This window comes from Sordaria macrospora, chromosome 3, assembly GCF_033870435.1.
Source record: "Sordaria macrospora chromosome 3, complete sequence".
Lineage (NCBI taxonomy): Eukaryota > Fungi > Ascomycota > Sordariomycetes > Sordariales > Sordariaceae > Sordaria > Sordaria macrospora.
Genome location: NC_089373.1, coordinates 3,623,701 through 3,637,394, shown reverse-complemented (window position 1 = coordinate 3,637,394; position 13,694 = coordinate 3,623,701). Strand labels below are relative to the sequence as shown.

At 51.0% G+C, this 13,694-nt stretch overlaps 1 protein-coding gene across 1 annotated transcript; it reads left to right on the top strand.

Annotated features, from left to right (window-relative positions):
- Nucleotides 1-10,720: 10,720 nt before the first annotated feature.
- On the top strand, nt 10,721-13,001 carry SMAC4_12093 (uncharacterized protein; the record flags this gene model as incomplete). The annotated part of the gene is made up of 3 exons (XM_066091052.1): nt 10,721-11,322; nt 11,389-11,396; nt 11,794-13,001. The coding sequence occupies 3 exons, from the start codon at nt 10,721-10,723 to the stop codon at nt 12,999-13,001; spliced, it is 1,818 nt and encodes a 605-aa protein (XP_065946554.1).
- Between the last annotated feature and the right edge of the window lie 693 nt (nt 13,002-13,694).

Below are 13,694 nucleotides of genomic sequence, written 5' to 3'. Positions count from 1 at the left end.
GACAAGATACTGTTGTAGGCCTGACTCGCCTAACCTTAGGTTCTCAGGTGTAGCTTGGGTCGTAGGTAAATATCTTCACGGAGCCTTAGTTGAGGGAGAAAACGGGAACAAGTTTGGATCCTCGCTTGGGTCTACTGTGCTACCCCCCCCCCATCGTACGTAAGAACTATGCAGGGAATGTCTGATGGGTGTTCTCAAATCACAAGCGAGAGATTATTTTCTTCATTGCTTGGGTTGAGGAAATCATTGCATGTGTTGAATGTCGTTCTTTTCCTTTGGGCCCCTTTGTTGCCCCCAAGGCAGTCAATTGCTCAGTTCTGTTCAGTGATGGGCAGCATCACATGCGTATAGATGGCATTACGGTTGAGATAACAACGCGTGAATAAACAGAGTCCTATTGCTCAGACCTAAGCTGATGCTGATTGTATTCCTGGATGGAAGCTTCACAGAGGTCGGGTACAGGTTGCTGTTTCGGCAATGATCCAGCGAGAGGTGTGCGTCTGTTATGGCGTAGAGAGGCGTTTGGTACAGAAAGGTGCGGTAAGATCTCGCTACCGCATTTGGGAAACTCGTCTGCTCTTTCCCTCTTGGATACAAAGTGCTTCTGCGAGCTCTACCTAGATAAAGTTAAGAACGCTCTTGCCCTTGTTGATGATGGTCAACAAGTGGAAGCTGGTGCTACTTTTAGGAAGGAACAAATCAAGCGCTTACTTCTCAACAGGGGGTGTTACAGTCACGGTAAAAGACTTGAATTGGGATGAAATGTTGAATGCATGGAGTGTAGACGCTCAAAGCTGATCATATCATCATCAAGTGCCCAGTATGCTTCATGATCTGAAAGTGTCCAGAAGCTGCATGCTGTTAAGAAATTTGCAAGAAGATAGTTTCCAGGGGCATACCATAAAGAACGAGTTGTCTTCGTATATCAAAGAAACCACGCAGGCTTGCACACTGTTGACTTTCAGTATACATGCCTTTTCCTCGTAATTAGGTGAATATCATATCATTTCATCATTTGGAATTGCCACCTATATGTATTTCAACGCAGTGATTTCTCGCTTCACCATTACTCAATTCACCACTGCTTCCCAGTCGAATGACTTCCAGGCATTATTGTAGTGAATTCTCGCAACTGATAATGCCCAAAGCTCATGGACAACTTTAATCCATGAGTCTCCCTCGAGCTTTAAGCACCCGCAATCACTCATGATGGAAGTGGCGATAGGTATGATAGTGGAAAATTCACTTGCATCAAGAGTCCTCCCGACGACGGAAGATGCCTTAACTTGGTGGTAGCTGCCATAACCATGGGCGTGGGTGCCATGCCAACCGAAGAGATGTGACATGCCATTACTTGCTTTCTGGACTACTTAAACCCAAAGGCCGGGCTGATTCACGTGAAAGAAGTTCCGAACATCGCTCACAAATGCCATTATCATGAACTGGACCTCTGTAACCCTACAGGAGATCACTTTGTGTTCGGAGTGACGTGTATGTGAAAGACACCAAGGGGTTAAGGTTCTCAAGCCCCCGTCGTCCATCCGTCTACGGGGCTCGGCAATCCAAAGATTTCACAACTCTTTCAGATTCATAAGCTTCAGTCTTCACTGTACGTTCAACTTCAAATGTAGGTAGTATTTATGTTCAGGAGACGACATATGGAGCAGTAGTATAGTCTGTAGAAAAAAAGTCTGAAATACGAATCTAGCCACATTTGTAAGGATCTGTTCATAATTGGAACTCACGAGGTGACATTAGTCTTTTGACCAAAAACATCGGATTTTGGGTGAGCCCAGCCTCTACCGACAAGTGGTGTCTATAGTGTAAGAAGACTGGAAGAAAACGAAGAATGGGCAAAGGTGCGGTTCACCTGAACTCCCATTTTTGCTTCTTCTTCTTCTCTGTCGCTCGCTGCTTACGAGATCTGAGTGAAGGGTATGTGATAACATATCCCGACTGGACTCACACCGCAAAGAACACGATCCTCATGGATAGGTAGCCCTAGAGAATGACGCAAATTGTCTCAGTCTCATGGGGGCTAGCAAAGCTTAATGTCTTGAAATCAAGAAAGAACAATCTGTCGAACAACAGACTGATTGATCTGATCTCTCACGACACGAGTCTAGTCTAGTGGAAGTTGGGTCAACGGGAGCTCCGACCGAACCTAACCTGGGTCGTAATTTATACATTGCGTTATGTAAGTTGTATTTACCATTCACTCTGTACTAGGTATGTTTCTTACGAAACATCACTCGCAAAGTCGTATGGCAATTTGGGAAATAGCTGCCCGAATCCGAAAGGGTTCCCCAGTTGGGGAAGGAAGAGAGAGCGAGCGGATCTCATCAAAGTCTCCATAAGCCATGAGGTGGTGGTGGATACAGACAGGGCAGCTGTTGGCCCTAGATCCCTGGAGGTTCATTCTAGTTGTTCCCCGAAGGGACGAAAGAAAGTGGAAGAAAGAGTCCAAGGGCGGCAACACCAGGGCGTCATCAAGTTCGTGGAGGTTTTGCACGGGAATTATTCGCCCTGCTGCCCGTTGTCTGGTTGATGATGGTCGGGTGGACTGCTTGTGTACAGACGGCGATGCATACCAGTAGTATATGTTACATTACCTTACAGGCCGGAGAACGGCTTATGTACTCGGTGCTTATGGGGCCTTTAGACATCGATCGATGTCGAGAATAACCCGGTTCTTCCACCCGTCCAAGTAGAATTGCCCTTGAGGTTTCCTGTCATGAAGAGAATGCGTATGTGAGGGATAGGCGGCATGTCGTCTTTCTCTCTGCGTTGCGCCGTTTTTATGGTTCGTCGTCGTCGTCGTCGTGTGTCTCACTTCTACTTTGTATGATCAACTGTGCATGAAGGAGTGCATGCCCTAAAGTCTAAAGGTCCATCAATGGTTCTGGGTCATTCGGAAGAAGAGGGTGTCCTGGGCGTCAATACCACTGGCTGTGTGATTTGGACCCCAACACATCGTCCGAGAAAAAGCAGCATTCTCTCACTTACACCGTTCTAGTTCCGAATCACCTCATAATGTTAACACAAGCCATTTTCTCTTTTTACCACGCGTTTGGCCAAGTTTAAAGTACACATCTGTTAATGGCCTCCATGGGATGATATCGAACGTTACTTGGCGTTTCCGTGTAATTTACTGCCAATGCCAGATGCGGGTCACTCCACTGTGATTGAATCATTCTAGTGCATCTCGTGCTCGCCTATTAAGGGTGGCAACCAGAAAGGTAATTACACTTCGACGAACGCCTCAGAGAGGTAGGTAGCATCGTGATCGTCGTTGTGGTTTCCTCACCGTGAGGCTTTAGGGTTGGGAAGCGCCGCCGCAACTCCAACTTAACCACTAGTTCCCATGTATATTGACATCAGTGGTAAGTTGATAGGGAAAAAGACATGGGAGGACTCGGAGTTTCTCGTGATGACCAGAGCGGGAGGGGGGCTTCATGGTGGGGCCATCATGTAATAAAGATCCGTCATGAAAACATGATGTGCAAAATCTCCGAATGTCTCCGTAGGGTGTGGTCCTGCGGTGTGAATGGTGTACCTGGCTCAATCTCAGACTATCTTCCTCTTTTTCCGAATCCAATGTCTGCATGGTGTAGGTTGGTCGGCCGGGGGGGGGGGGGGGGGGGGGGGGGGGGGGCAGGCGTTAGTGCAGGCTTGCCAGGTTGAGAATTGAGGTCTGTGCCCAGCGCCTCATTAAGAAGATGATCTTCGAGGTACCTGGGTCTCTAGGCTGCATATCCATGGTTGGGGTTCATTACCGCAATCTGTAATCTACGAGATCAACCTCCAACTACCGATGCGCAGTGCAGTCCACTGCATGTTGCAGGGCAGCGCGCGCGAGCCAGCCTGAAGTCGTAACTGGGGGTGGTAGGTCCAAGCCCAATCTTGCCGATCTTTGAACCAAGAAAAGCCTCGACATCTCATGTGAGCCAGGCTCGACGACCAGGGACAGCATAGCCTCCATCCAACATGTGGTCCATTTTGTGGGGGAATAATGAGATTGGATCCTCCAAAAAAGGTCCCGCCATTTCTCAAGAATGAGCCCGAGGCGAGTTCGACCTTGTCCTTACCTCTAGTATATGTGACATTGTAATGTCGCCTTTCTCCTCCACCCCTACCCTCTCTCGCCTCTGTCTACCATTTGAGGTGTAGTTGGCGGATGTCTCTGATGATGTTGTGTTTGTCTTTTCGGTGACTTGGAGAGCTTACATAGAGCTTGGTAAGAACTAGAAGGCCTTCTGAGTGGCTCAAAAGTCCACCAAAAAGCAATTTCCCATTCTCTTCCGGGCAAGTGGAGATGTTCTGTGCAGTTGCGGGAGTGGCCCGGCCTTGAGCCGGAGGTAGTGTTAGTGTAGTGATGGCGCCGCGGCGGCGTGCTGGTAGGAAAGCACAGACCTTGTGGTTTGGTTCTTTTTTGTGGAACGCCACGACAATCTCTGGAATGAAGTGGATGAACTCCACCATGACAAGCGGTTCGGGCGACGACAAGCATGAGACAGGCTTGTCTTTCTCAGTTAGGTTGTCATCGCGAAGATGTCTTTTGGTCTGTCTGCTTGACTCTTTGCTTCTTTTTCTTCCTCTTCGCGTAAACTGACAGAGACCAGTGCATATCATTTCTCGTCGGTGCCCTGGCGTTCACATCCTGGGCGTCATCAGGTCACCTACACTAGCCCAGAGACACTGGGCTGGGTTATGGCGTTGTGGCTAAGTTCACAGCTCTCTGTTAGGTTTTGCTTTTTGTCAGAGCGGCAACTCAAGACATGACATGACTGACAGCGGGTGCCAAGCCAAATCATTACGCATATATTGACAAGTGAGAAATTTCACATTGTTGATTCTCTTGCCCACCGCCCACCACACTAACATGCCAGTACCGGACCCTGCACCTCGTCAGCTCCGGTATTATCTACCATATGTCGAGACGTTGGTGGGTCAAACAACGGCCAAATGTCTTAGTAGGGTGCAAGTCGAAATGGCTTCATCTCATGGAACCAAGCCGGGAAGGGGAGAAACGGGTTGGAAGAGATCTTGCGCCAAGGTTCAAATCAATTGTGATGGTAAATCATCCCAGCACGATCCCCACGATGCTGCCATGTACACACCAACCAATGGGATATTACCATGCTTCTCGTGGTCTGGACTTGATAGTGGAGCTGGGTCAGGGGGCTGTATTGCTTGGGGCCTTTCTTACCGTATCTTACAAAGGCATTGTATTACATATCTGACAAGCACGACATGCTACAACGGTCATCTCTATATATCTACAGCTTAACAGGCGCTAAAAGTTGCGGATAGTATGTTAGTGCATTTTGCGGGCGGAACCCATACAAAACTCTGCAGGTCTTATGTATTTGTTACCGCACGAACTGTGTTTTGCCCTGGAAAAATTGTTAGGCCTAACATAGCTAACTGTTCATTTCTGTTAGTGCAGCATTTTCGTCCCGTTTTTCCTTCCCAACGTCCAGCCTTTCATCCACCACGGAAGGGCCGAGGCCCGTAGGGCCACCCCGAACACTAGTTGCTTCTCATACCTGGATGACAATCTTGATAACCACACTTCCTCATCACTGTTCCTTGGGGAGTCCTGGCATTCCAACCTAATGGCGTGTCAATAACTGATTATCCATGTTGATAGTGGTTTAGCCATGCTATAGTGTAGAGTCGAAATGTTTCGTTTTGAATACCTTCCGACGATGATCCAATTACGACCCCCGTCCGGAATGCAAATTATCAGATCGCCATGAGTTGCTACGCGATGTTACCTTTCCAGAGACCCAAGCGCTCAAAACCCTTTTCACGTACCTGCTTGCGTAGGGCGGTGATCAAGCAACCAAATTCATCACGAGACTCAGAGAGCAAGGCGTGCGGACTACTTGATCCTCCCGGCATCACACTTATACGTAACATAAGCAAGGTGTTCGTCTCGAGTTGTGGTCTGGAAGTAGATCAGTAGGGCAGCCCAGCCGCCGATCTTTTGCTCAATGTCACCCCTGATTTCAGCAAAGACGTATGCTTACTGCTATGGCTACGTAATGGCGTTGAGTTCGGATTGTTGGAAGTTGAACGGATAATTGTAATCCATCCACGCTCACTTTCTCCACACGAGGCATGTTATCGAAAAGAAGAGTGGCGGTATTGGACATGGGTGAATGGTTCAAGTAGGGCAGCGTGACATACCGTGACGGTGAATACGTCCAAGCAATTTCCCCAAGTCAGCATGGGAAGTGATCAGTGTGGGATCGTCGGGTTAGTTTATGGGTGATAAAGAAGACAGCCGTGGTGTTGGAAAAGAATACAGGAGACAAACAAATAGGCGCCGTTGACAAGACCGAAGAGATTACATGGGAACCTTCAAGGCGGGACCGGGACAGAATGATGGTCCATGGATGACACTGGCGGGTGCAATCAAAAGAGCCGATCGAGTTAGATGAAGAGCATCACTTGGTCTGCGGCCCATGCCTGCGGCCATTTTGTAACCGTTCGTTTCGCCTGTAGCGGGCCGCAGCAAGTGTGCAATAAGCGTAGACCTTGGTGCATCTCTATATGTGACCGGAAGAAGGAAGGCTTGCTGGTAGTTCACTCCTGGTTGATGGGTTGTCTTGATTAGTATGTATAAGGCATAGCCGAGCCAATCATTGTCTTTCTATGGCAGATACCATGCCTTTGAACACAGCAGCATTAATCCATTGATGATGAGAAAGGAGTTGTTAACAGAACTGTGCCTGGGTGTTAGCATCATGAAGATAGTGAGGAACTTGCCTGGGCCCTTTATCTTTTCATTCCACCGTTCCAGTACCACCATGAAGCAGTCGCTACCGTACATGCTGTTACCTGTACAACATTGTAAGACAAGACGAGGTGGATCTGCAACGGCCGAGCGTTGTGCTATTGATGCGCTGCCTCTTGGGTCCTTGGCTCGCCTGTCGTTGTGACTACCAACCGTGGACAGGCCGTAGGTGATGTAATCCCACTAGGCAGGAATTGCATTCATTAGCACGGTTTGCCCAATCAATCCACAGTATCACATCTTGGTGCGCGACCAGGCCTCCTCCTGGGTACAGTAAAAGGCAGAGAGGACAGCCCTGGGAGGATCTGATTCGTTTCTGTTAGTGGTAAACCAGCAAAGCATAGGTATGTGTGAAATATCGAGAAGTCGCTGAGTGTCGGGATACCAAGAGAAACGGCCAACGATGGCTGTATGCAGGCTGATGGGGTTCCGTAGGAAACACGGATAGAAAAACCCAAGTGAAAGATGCAACAAGGGCCTATGAAGTATGGTCACACTTAACCAAGGGTTCCACTCCCGGGGTAGGTATCTCACAGCTTCAGGTCGCAGAGGTAGCCCCGAGTTGTGCCAGCGGGTGGGACAAGGGAGATTTTGGCACCACAAACAAAACGATGCTTGACCTGACTGGTAGCTGTAACCTGGTCGTGAGGATAAGGTCCGTACCTTGTCTTGAACAGACCGTTTTACTTTCCTCACGGATCCCAGAAGGGCGGCGGAAGGGCCAAGCCCCCGTCTTCATCGGCCTCCCATCCTCCCGACGCCTTGCCGCTATCGAAGGCTGGAAGGTTGCGTCAGAATGGGTAAATAACCTTTCATGTAGGGAACTGTGATGGAGAGACGGGGAAAATTTCTGTGACTCGGAAGCTATCTCACCTTTAGACAGGGATCGATGATAGACCAAGATTCCGGTAAGTGGTACACTGCTGAGCGGCTGCCAGCCATCTGCGATCCGCCATTTTAAATGAGCAGCACAAGGTTCATTGCTGTGGAGGATATGGAGAATTACACCTGGCTGGAAGCTCGCATGCCATCTTGGGGCAGATGACTGGCTGTAATTTGGAAGGGCAAGAGAAAACTCGGATCTTACTCGACAACGGCCACTGGGAACAATGGAGTGTTGGAGGGAAAGAGATGATGGATGTGCGAGTTCCTTGCCTTCTTGGCAATCCTGGGCTCCCACACAGGTTCCTGCTCCCCTGCCCCTGGTTAGTGTTCCGTCCCGCTATGGAAGCAACCATGGGGCACAGACTGGAGCCATGTAGTTCTTGATACCGGTATCAGCACTTTTAATTTGCGAATCTTCTGCCTGTTCGAGACCATTGGCAAATTTCAGCTGAAGTGGAAGCAACTGAACTTGTTGGGTTCGGAGGATAAAGTAAAAGTACTACACAGCTCCAGATCCAACGTTGGGAATTGTCGGACGATGGAGGCAGGCAGACAATCTCAACTGCACCTCCCCCCAGGTGGAAGTCGTGAGCTGAGGTTGGATTGTCGAAAGTTGTGGCTTGCTGCTGCTGCTGCTGCACCTTCTCCGGCACGCCTGTTCCTGACAGCCGGGTTCCTTCCGTTCTGGGACAGGCTTGATTAATGACAGCACCTTGACGCGGGTTGTGACGCACAAACTGGGAAGGCACAGAGAATATGGTTTAGCCTGGAGCCGGAAAGAGCAAACAAAACGACGGAGGTTACGGAAGGAGACGCGCGGTAGTGGTTGTGGAAGTGGAAAGAAGCACACTGGGCTGGCCACAATGTCTGACGAATTTTATTCCCAAGCCTGGACGCCTCAGTTCTTCGTCTTCTCATAATCAGCCATGAGATTCCACATTGCAAGCTCAGGGTCCGATGCTCTTCTCGGCCCGTTTGCAGACCCTCGACATCTCGAGCCTTACCTTACCGGACACGGAATGTGTTGAAGATCAAGATCAAACACCCATCTCACATATCTCGCCGTCGACAGCGGAGGGATCGGCCATCCTCGACATCATTTCACAACCCTCGTCGAATCCTTGCTCGCCGTTCTCAGCGATCCGCTATGCAGTAAGTGCAGTGCGTGCGCAAATTGCGTAACTGGGTCGAGTCGGTCGACTACTGCAACATGGGGACCCAACATGGCTGCGGTATATACCTCCACCAAATAGCGCCCAGGTACATTCACGACGGGGAGGTATCCCTAGGAGCCAACCGGGGTGGCTCGTGGGTGCTTGCTAGGCCATTGCAACCGTACACAGCCAGGGCCGCATGCACTGGACAACCGCCATCTTGCATGGGGGCGGATATACTTCCCGGGTACTGACTGCCATACTGACTTCCCGGTGCTGGTCCTGATGGGATCGGCCGCCGACAGACACGTTGATACCTGAAAAAGCGGCGACGCGAGACATGCTGCTTCGCACATCATTCCGTGTTCTGGTCTTGGAACTTGTCTCGCCTCTTGTTCTCCCAAGGGTTTGCTCCTCCTCCTCCTCGCCGTCCTGCTCTTCCTCCTTCTCCCGAGGGGTGACGAAACGCCTGGTGCTGTCGTCTTGCGCTAGGGGGATTTCACTGCTCACAGCGGCTCCCGGCCATGACAGCCTCAGGTTGAGTGGGTGGGGTGGGCGGACGTCGATATTAGCCGTGCGAGCGAGAGGACAAAACCTGACTGGAGCCGTCCACCAAGTACTAAGCGCATGGCAACAAGCCTTTAGTGTAGAGGTAGGAGCCCGCGAGCCAGTACCCAAACAGCACCACCACGGAGCACCATCAGGGAGCACCACCCAGATGGGTCGGATCAAAACAAGTACCACAACCCTTTCCCTCTTCCCTGCTGCCGGGACTAGACCTGGGACTGGCGGCCACTGTTCTTGACATCCTGGGCCCAATCCATCATCCGTCCAGCAAATTCGCGTGCACCTTGGCCGCCGTTCGGCTGCCCTGCAACTCCAAAAACGAAGTTGGGTATGGCATGGGGAGAGTCAAGGGGGGCTTGCTGGCATTGCAGCCTACCCTGCCTACCCTTCGATTTGCAACGACCCATTCACGGTTACTGGCCAGGGTACCTTGACCTACGCCTATCCATGCTCCATCTTGGCCCCATCTCAATTGCGCCGTTGCTAATAAGTCGCACAAAAACCACCTGGTGCCACTGACACCAAATCTTTATCAACTGCCCTGGCCGCCGACTACTTACGGGCGCGATATCCCGGCAACAAAAAGGCCGACCTTAAACAAGACCCAGGAGACAAAAGCACGCCTTTCACCTGCTGTTAGTCCCAACTGATCCGACCTCTATTCCTCTTGTCGTCCACGCCTGAGGCCTCTAGAACGCCCTGTTTCGGTCTGCAGCCCCCCGACAACGACGAGTCAACGACCTCCTCCCATCCAACAACCCAACTCGCACGAAACACTGCATACAGTGCCACTGGCGCCCCGAAGATTCACTGAACCAGAATCATCTGCATCATCTTTGTCCAACCCAACGGCCTGACCGTCTGTGTTGTCGTCTTCACTGGCCGTATAGCTGGCCCCGTTAACGCTGATAGCCCTGGCTTGTCCTTGTTGACTTCAAAAAAGACAATAGCCTTGGCGTGCAAGCTCCACGGACCCAGGACCTTCGTTATCACTCCATCAGCAACCTTATCCCACAACCAGATATCTTTTTTTCCGGTTCGTTTAGGCCAGTCACCAAAGCTTGGCGTGCAACTTCGAAAGGGACCCGGCGCGGAAAGGAAGCAATCGGAATTCCAGAAACGACCTGTTGCGCTCAACACAAAACTGCGCATGCCACATCTGGGAATGTCCGTGTCAACCTGGAACTCGGATCTTTTCGCTTGCTTGTCTCGTTCGTGAGGGTCTTCGCTGATCGAATCCTGGTGCCGTCTTTGACATAGAGACGGTTGGGATACCTGATCCCTTCTGTCATCTTTGAACAGATTCTCCATGCAGCCCTTGAGTCAGAGGTCCGACGTCCTCCAGAACACTCTCGGCAAACGCCGGGGCATTACCGACCTGGCCCAATTTGCTCTCGATCTCAACTGGGTCAGAGCAGACTCCAAGAGCACTGCTCGCTCGGAGAGCTATCCTTCTCCGCCCATGTCAGGGTCCCCGCCGCTCCCCCTGAAAGCAAGCCAAGAGGCCGCCGAAAGACGTCAGGGCGTATACCAGGCGACTACTCGAGATGGCTATCGAGGAGTTGCGGTCACCCACGGAGGTGAAGGGCTTCAGTCGGGAACCTTGGCTCATACACGCCCATATCTCCCAAATCCGTCAGAACGCATGTCGTACGAGTATCAGCGCCCGGAGCCGATGACGAGGCCGCATACCTACGATGCTCCGCATGGTCAAACAACTCTTCAGCCTTCTTTCTCGCCGATTGCTGGGTCAGGCAGTGTAGGAGGTCCCTTGCCTGGTCCACCGCCCCATTCCACAGTTTTGTATCATTCGGGTCATGATCCTCATCCGCAGACATCGCCCAAGCCCCAAAGAAAGACCAAAGGCCATGTGGCATCTGCGTGCGTGCCTTGTAAAAGAGCCCACTTAAGGTTAGTTTGCCCCGGTGCTGCCGGAGACGTTAAGGGTTCGGAGGTTCAGTGCTAATGATTTGATAGATGCGATGGTACGTGAAATTTCTCTTCTTCCCGATATACCCCAACCAGATACCCCAACTTTCCAAGTCGGTAATCCCGATGGAGCTGCGTGAGCATTCAAACCCCGATGTTATAATGAGTGAGACGGCTAGCTGCGAAAAGTTGCATGGCTCACCGGCGCGACAATCCATGAGTGTGTGACGGATCAAAGATTTGCCAGTGTCGGCATATGGGACCTTTCGAGCGAGATCCAGCAGCGGGGAACTGGCGTATCCCTATTTCTAAGGAGCCGGAGATAGACTCATGCGAGCGTGTCTTGCGTTTTCTGGGTCCGATATTTGGCCAGGGCTGTCGTGCGCTTTGGAGGATCAACATGATTGTCGGCTTGTGATTTACACGGATCAGGACGTTACTAACCGGTTGCAGCACGACGTCCATGCTCGAGGTGTTCCAGTAGCGGCAAAGACGACGCATGCATCGACGTTCAACACAAGAAACGTGGCCGCCCACGGTTGCGGGATGATAGGGCGGATATAAAATATGACGGTACACGGTTTGGCGTTCCACTGGATGGGATGAGAAGGCCGTTGTCGTCTCAGTATCATTCTGGTTCTTCGTCAATTCTCACGTTCGACGACACCCTTCGCCGAACACAGTCATACCGCGTTCTCAAATCACAGCCGCCCGATTCCGCAATGTCCAGATTTGGCGAAAGAGGCTCGACTCATGACTCGAATGTTTTCCTCGCGCCTTTGACCATGTCAACAAGACCTCCAGAGCCAGTGGCCTATTTAACAGTCGATCTTCATGTCGGGAAGGCATCGAGGACATTCCTGGATGCGATCGGAAGGGTGTCTGTTCGAGGTGTGAGACTCGCTGATTTGGTCGTGGGTAATGATCGAGAGAAAGTAGCGTCTATCCAGCGGCAGATGGTGGACCAACAAAGAAGCAATGAGCCAAATTATCTGCCACCTATTTTTGGAAAGGCAGAGGAAGAAAGGGTCATGGAGACGTTGAGCTTCTCCTTCGAGGAAGTCTCAAAATACCCATCGGATAGACACGATGTCCTCGCCTTCCTAGGACAAGATGGACTACCACGGCAGCTATCACTTCGAACTGCATTGTCCAAGCGAGACTCGATATATTACGTCGTGCTCGTGGTGATGAACCCGGCACGACCATCTCATTATTCCGGGCCCTCATCCATTGTCAGAGAGACGACTCAGTCATACCAGCCATACACGCAAGGGCCGCCCGTCACAACAGATTTTGGCCCCCGGCATTTGCGACCTGCCGACAGCGGATATGGAGAAGAAGCACATGTACCAGCCGCACCACCACCGCCACGAAGTATGGAGGGATTTGGCGCGAACATGCCGTCGGCATACATATCGTCGCCGAGCAGAACAGAATACTCCAGTGTGATGCCGCCGTTTCAAATCCCCAGGAGCGAGCTGATATCGCCAAGTCGTCCAGACCCGTTGCCAGCGTTTCAACTACCGCCGATTCGCAACCACCAACCGAGTGATAATCAACAGCAGGAGGCGCAATACCGGAGCCGGGAGGATCGTTCGCGAGTCGATATTGGTGGTTTGCTTGATCATCCCAATCCAACTGAGCACGCCCGCCAATAGACGGTTTGTCAGCCATGCCCTCATCAAAGAGAACAGAGTTAGGCCGCAACAGTTGAAGGGTTTGACGATTCCGACCTTCTAAATGGGGAAGGCCCTGGATCGGTCGCGATTCAGTTGTGTTTTTATTTTCGGAATATTTTCGTTTGTTTTCCGCGTCAAATTGTGCAGGATGCATCAAGACGGTACCAATGTAAAGCTTGCACATGTCTCCTTGGACGGGCTGTTTGGAACGTCCCCTGAAAGTGTAGGCTGCTTTTTGTTGGGCCGTCCAAGCATGTTGTCTCCTGCCCGTTGACGTTATTCTTGATACGCATTTCGTCTCTGTTTTCTTTGCATTGTTTTTTTTTTGGTTTCGGGCTCGGCGAGTTCCTGGCGTTCGTTTTTGACTTCGGTTATACCCAAAGCTTTTGTGCGTTATGTTTCGAAACTGATGTGGTTCTTGTATTTCAAGTGGTGGCTTGGCGGACGTTGTTGGCCCCGTACGGAGATTTCCATCGATAACGGCGAGTCCCGAATTGATCCCTTCGAACCAGTCGAGCCAGTTTAATCTTATGTCGATTCGTGGGGAGCAGTTCCATTAGTATACCATGCGCGTGGGTTGGAGGAAACGGGAACCCGCTCGCCTTGTTCCGCCATTCGAGAATGTTAGAAGGGCAAAGGCAGTGGGGGCCGATGATCAAACTAGAGGCCTGG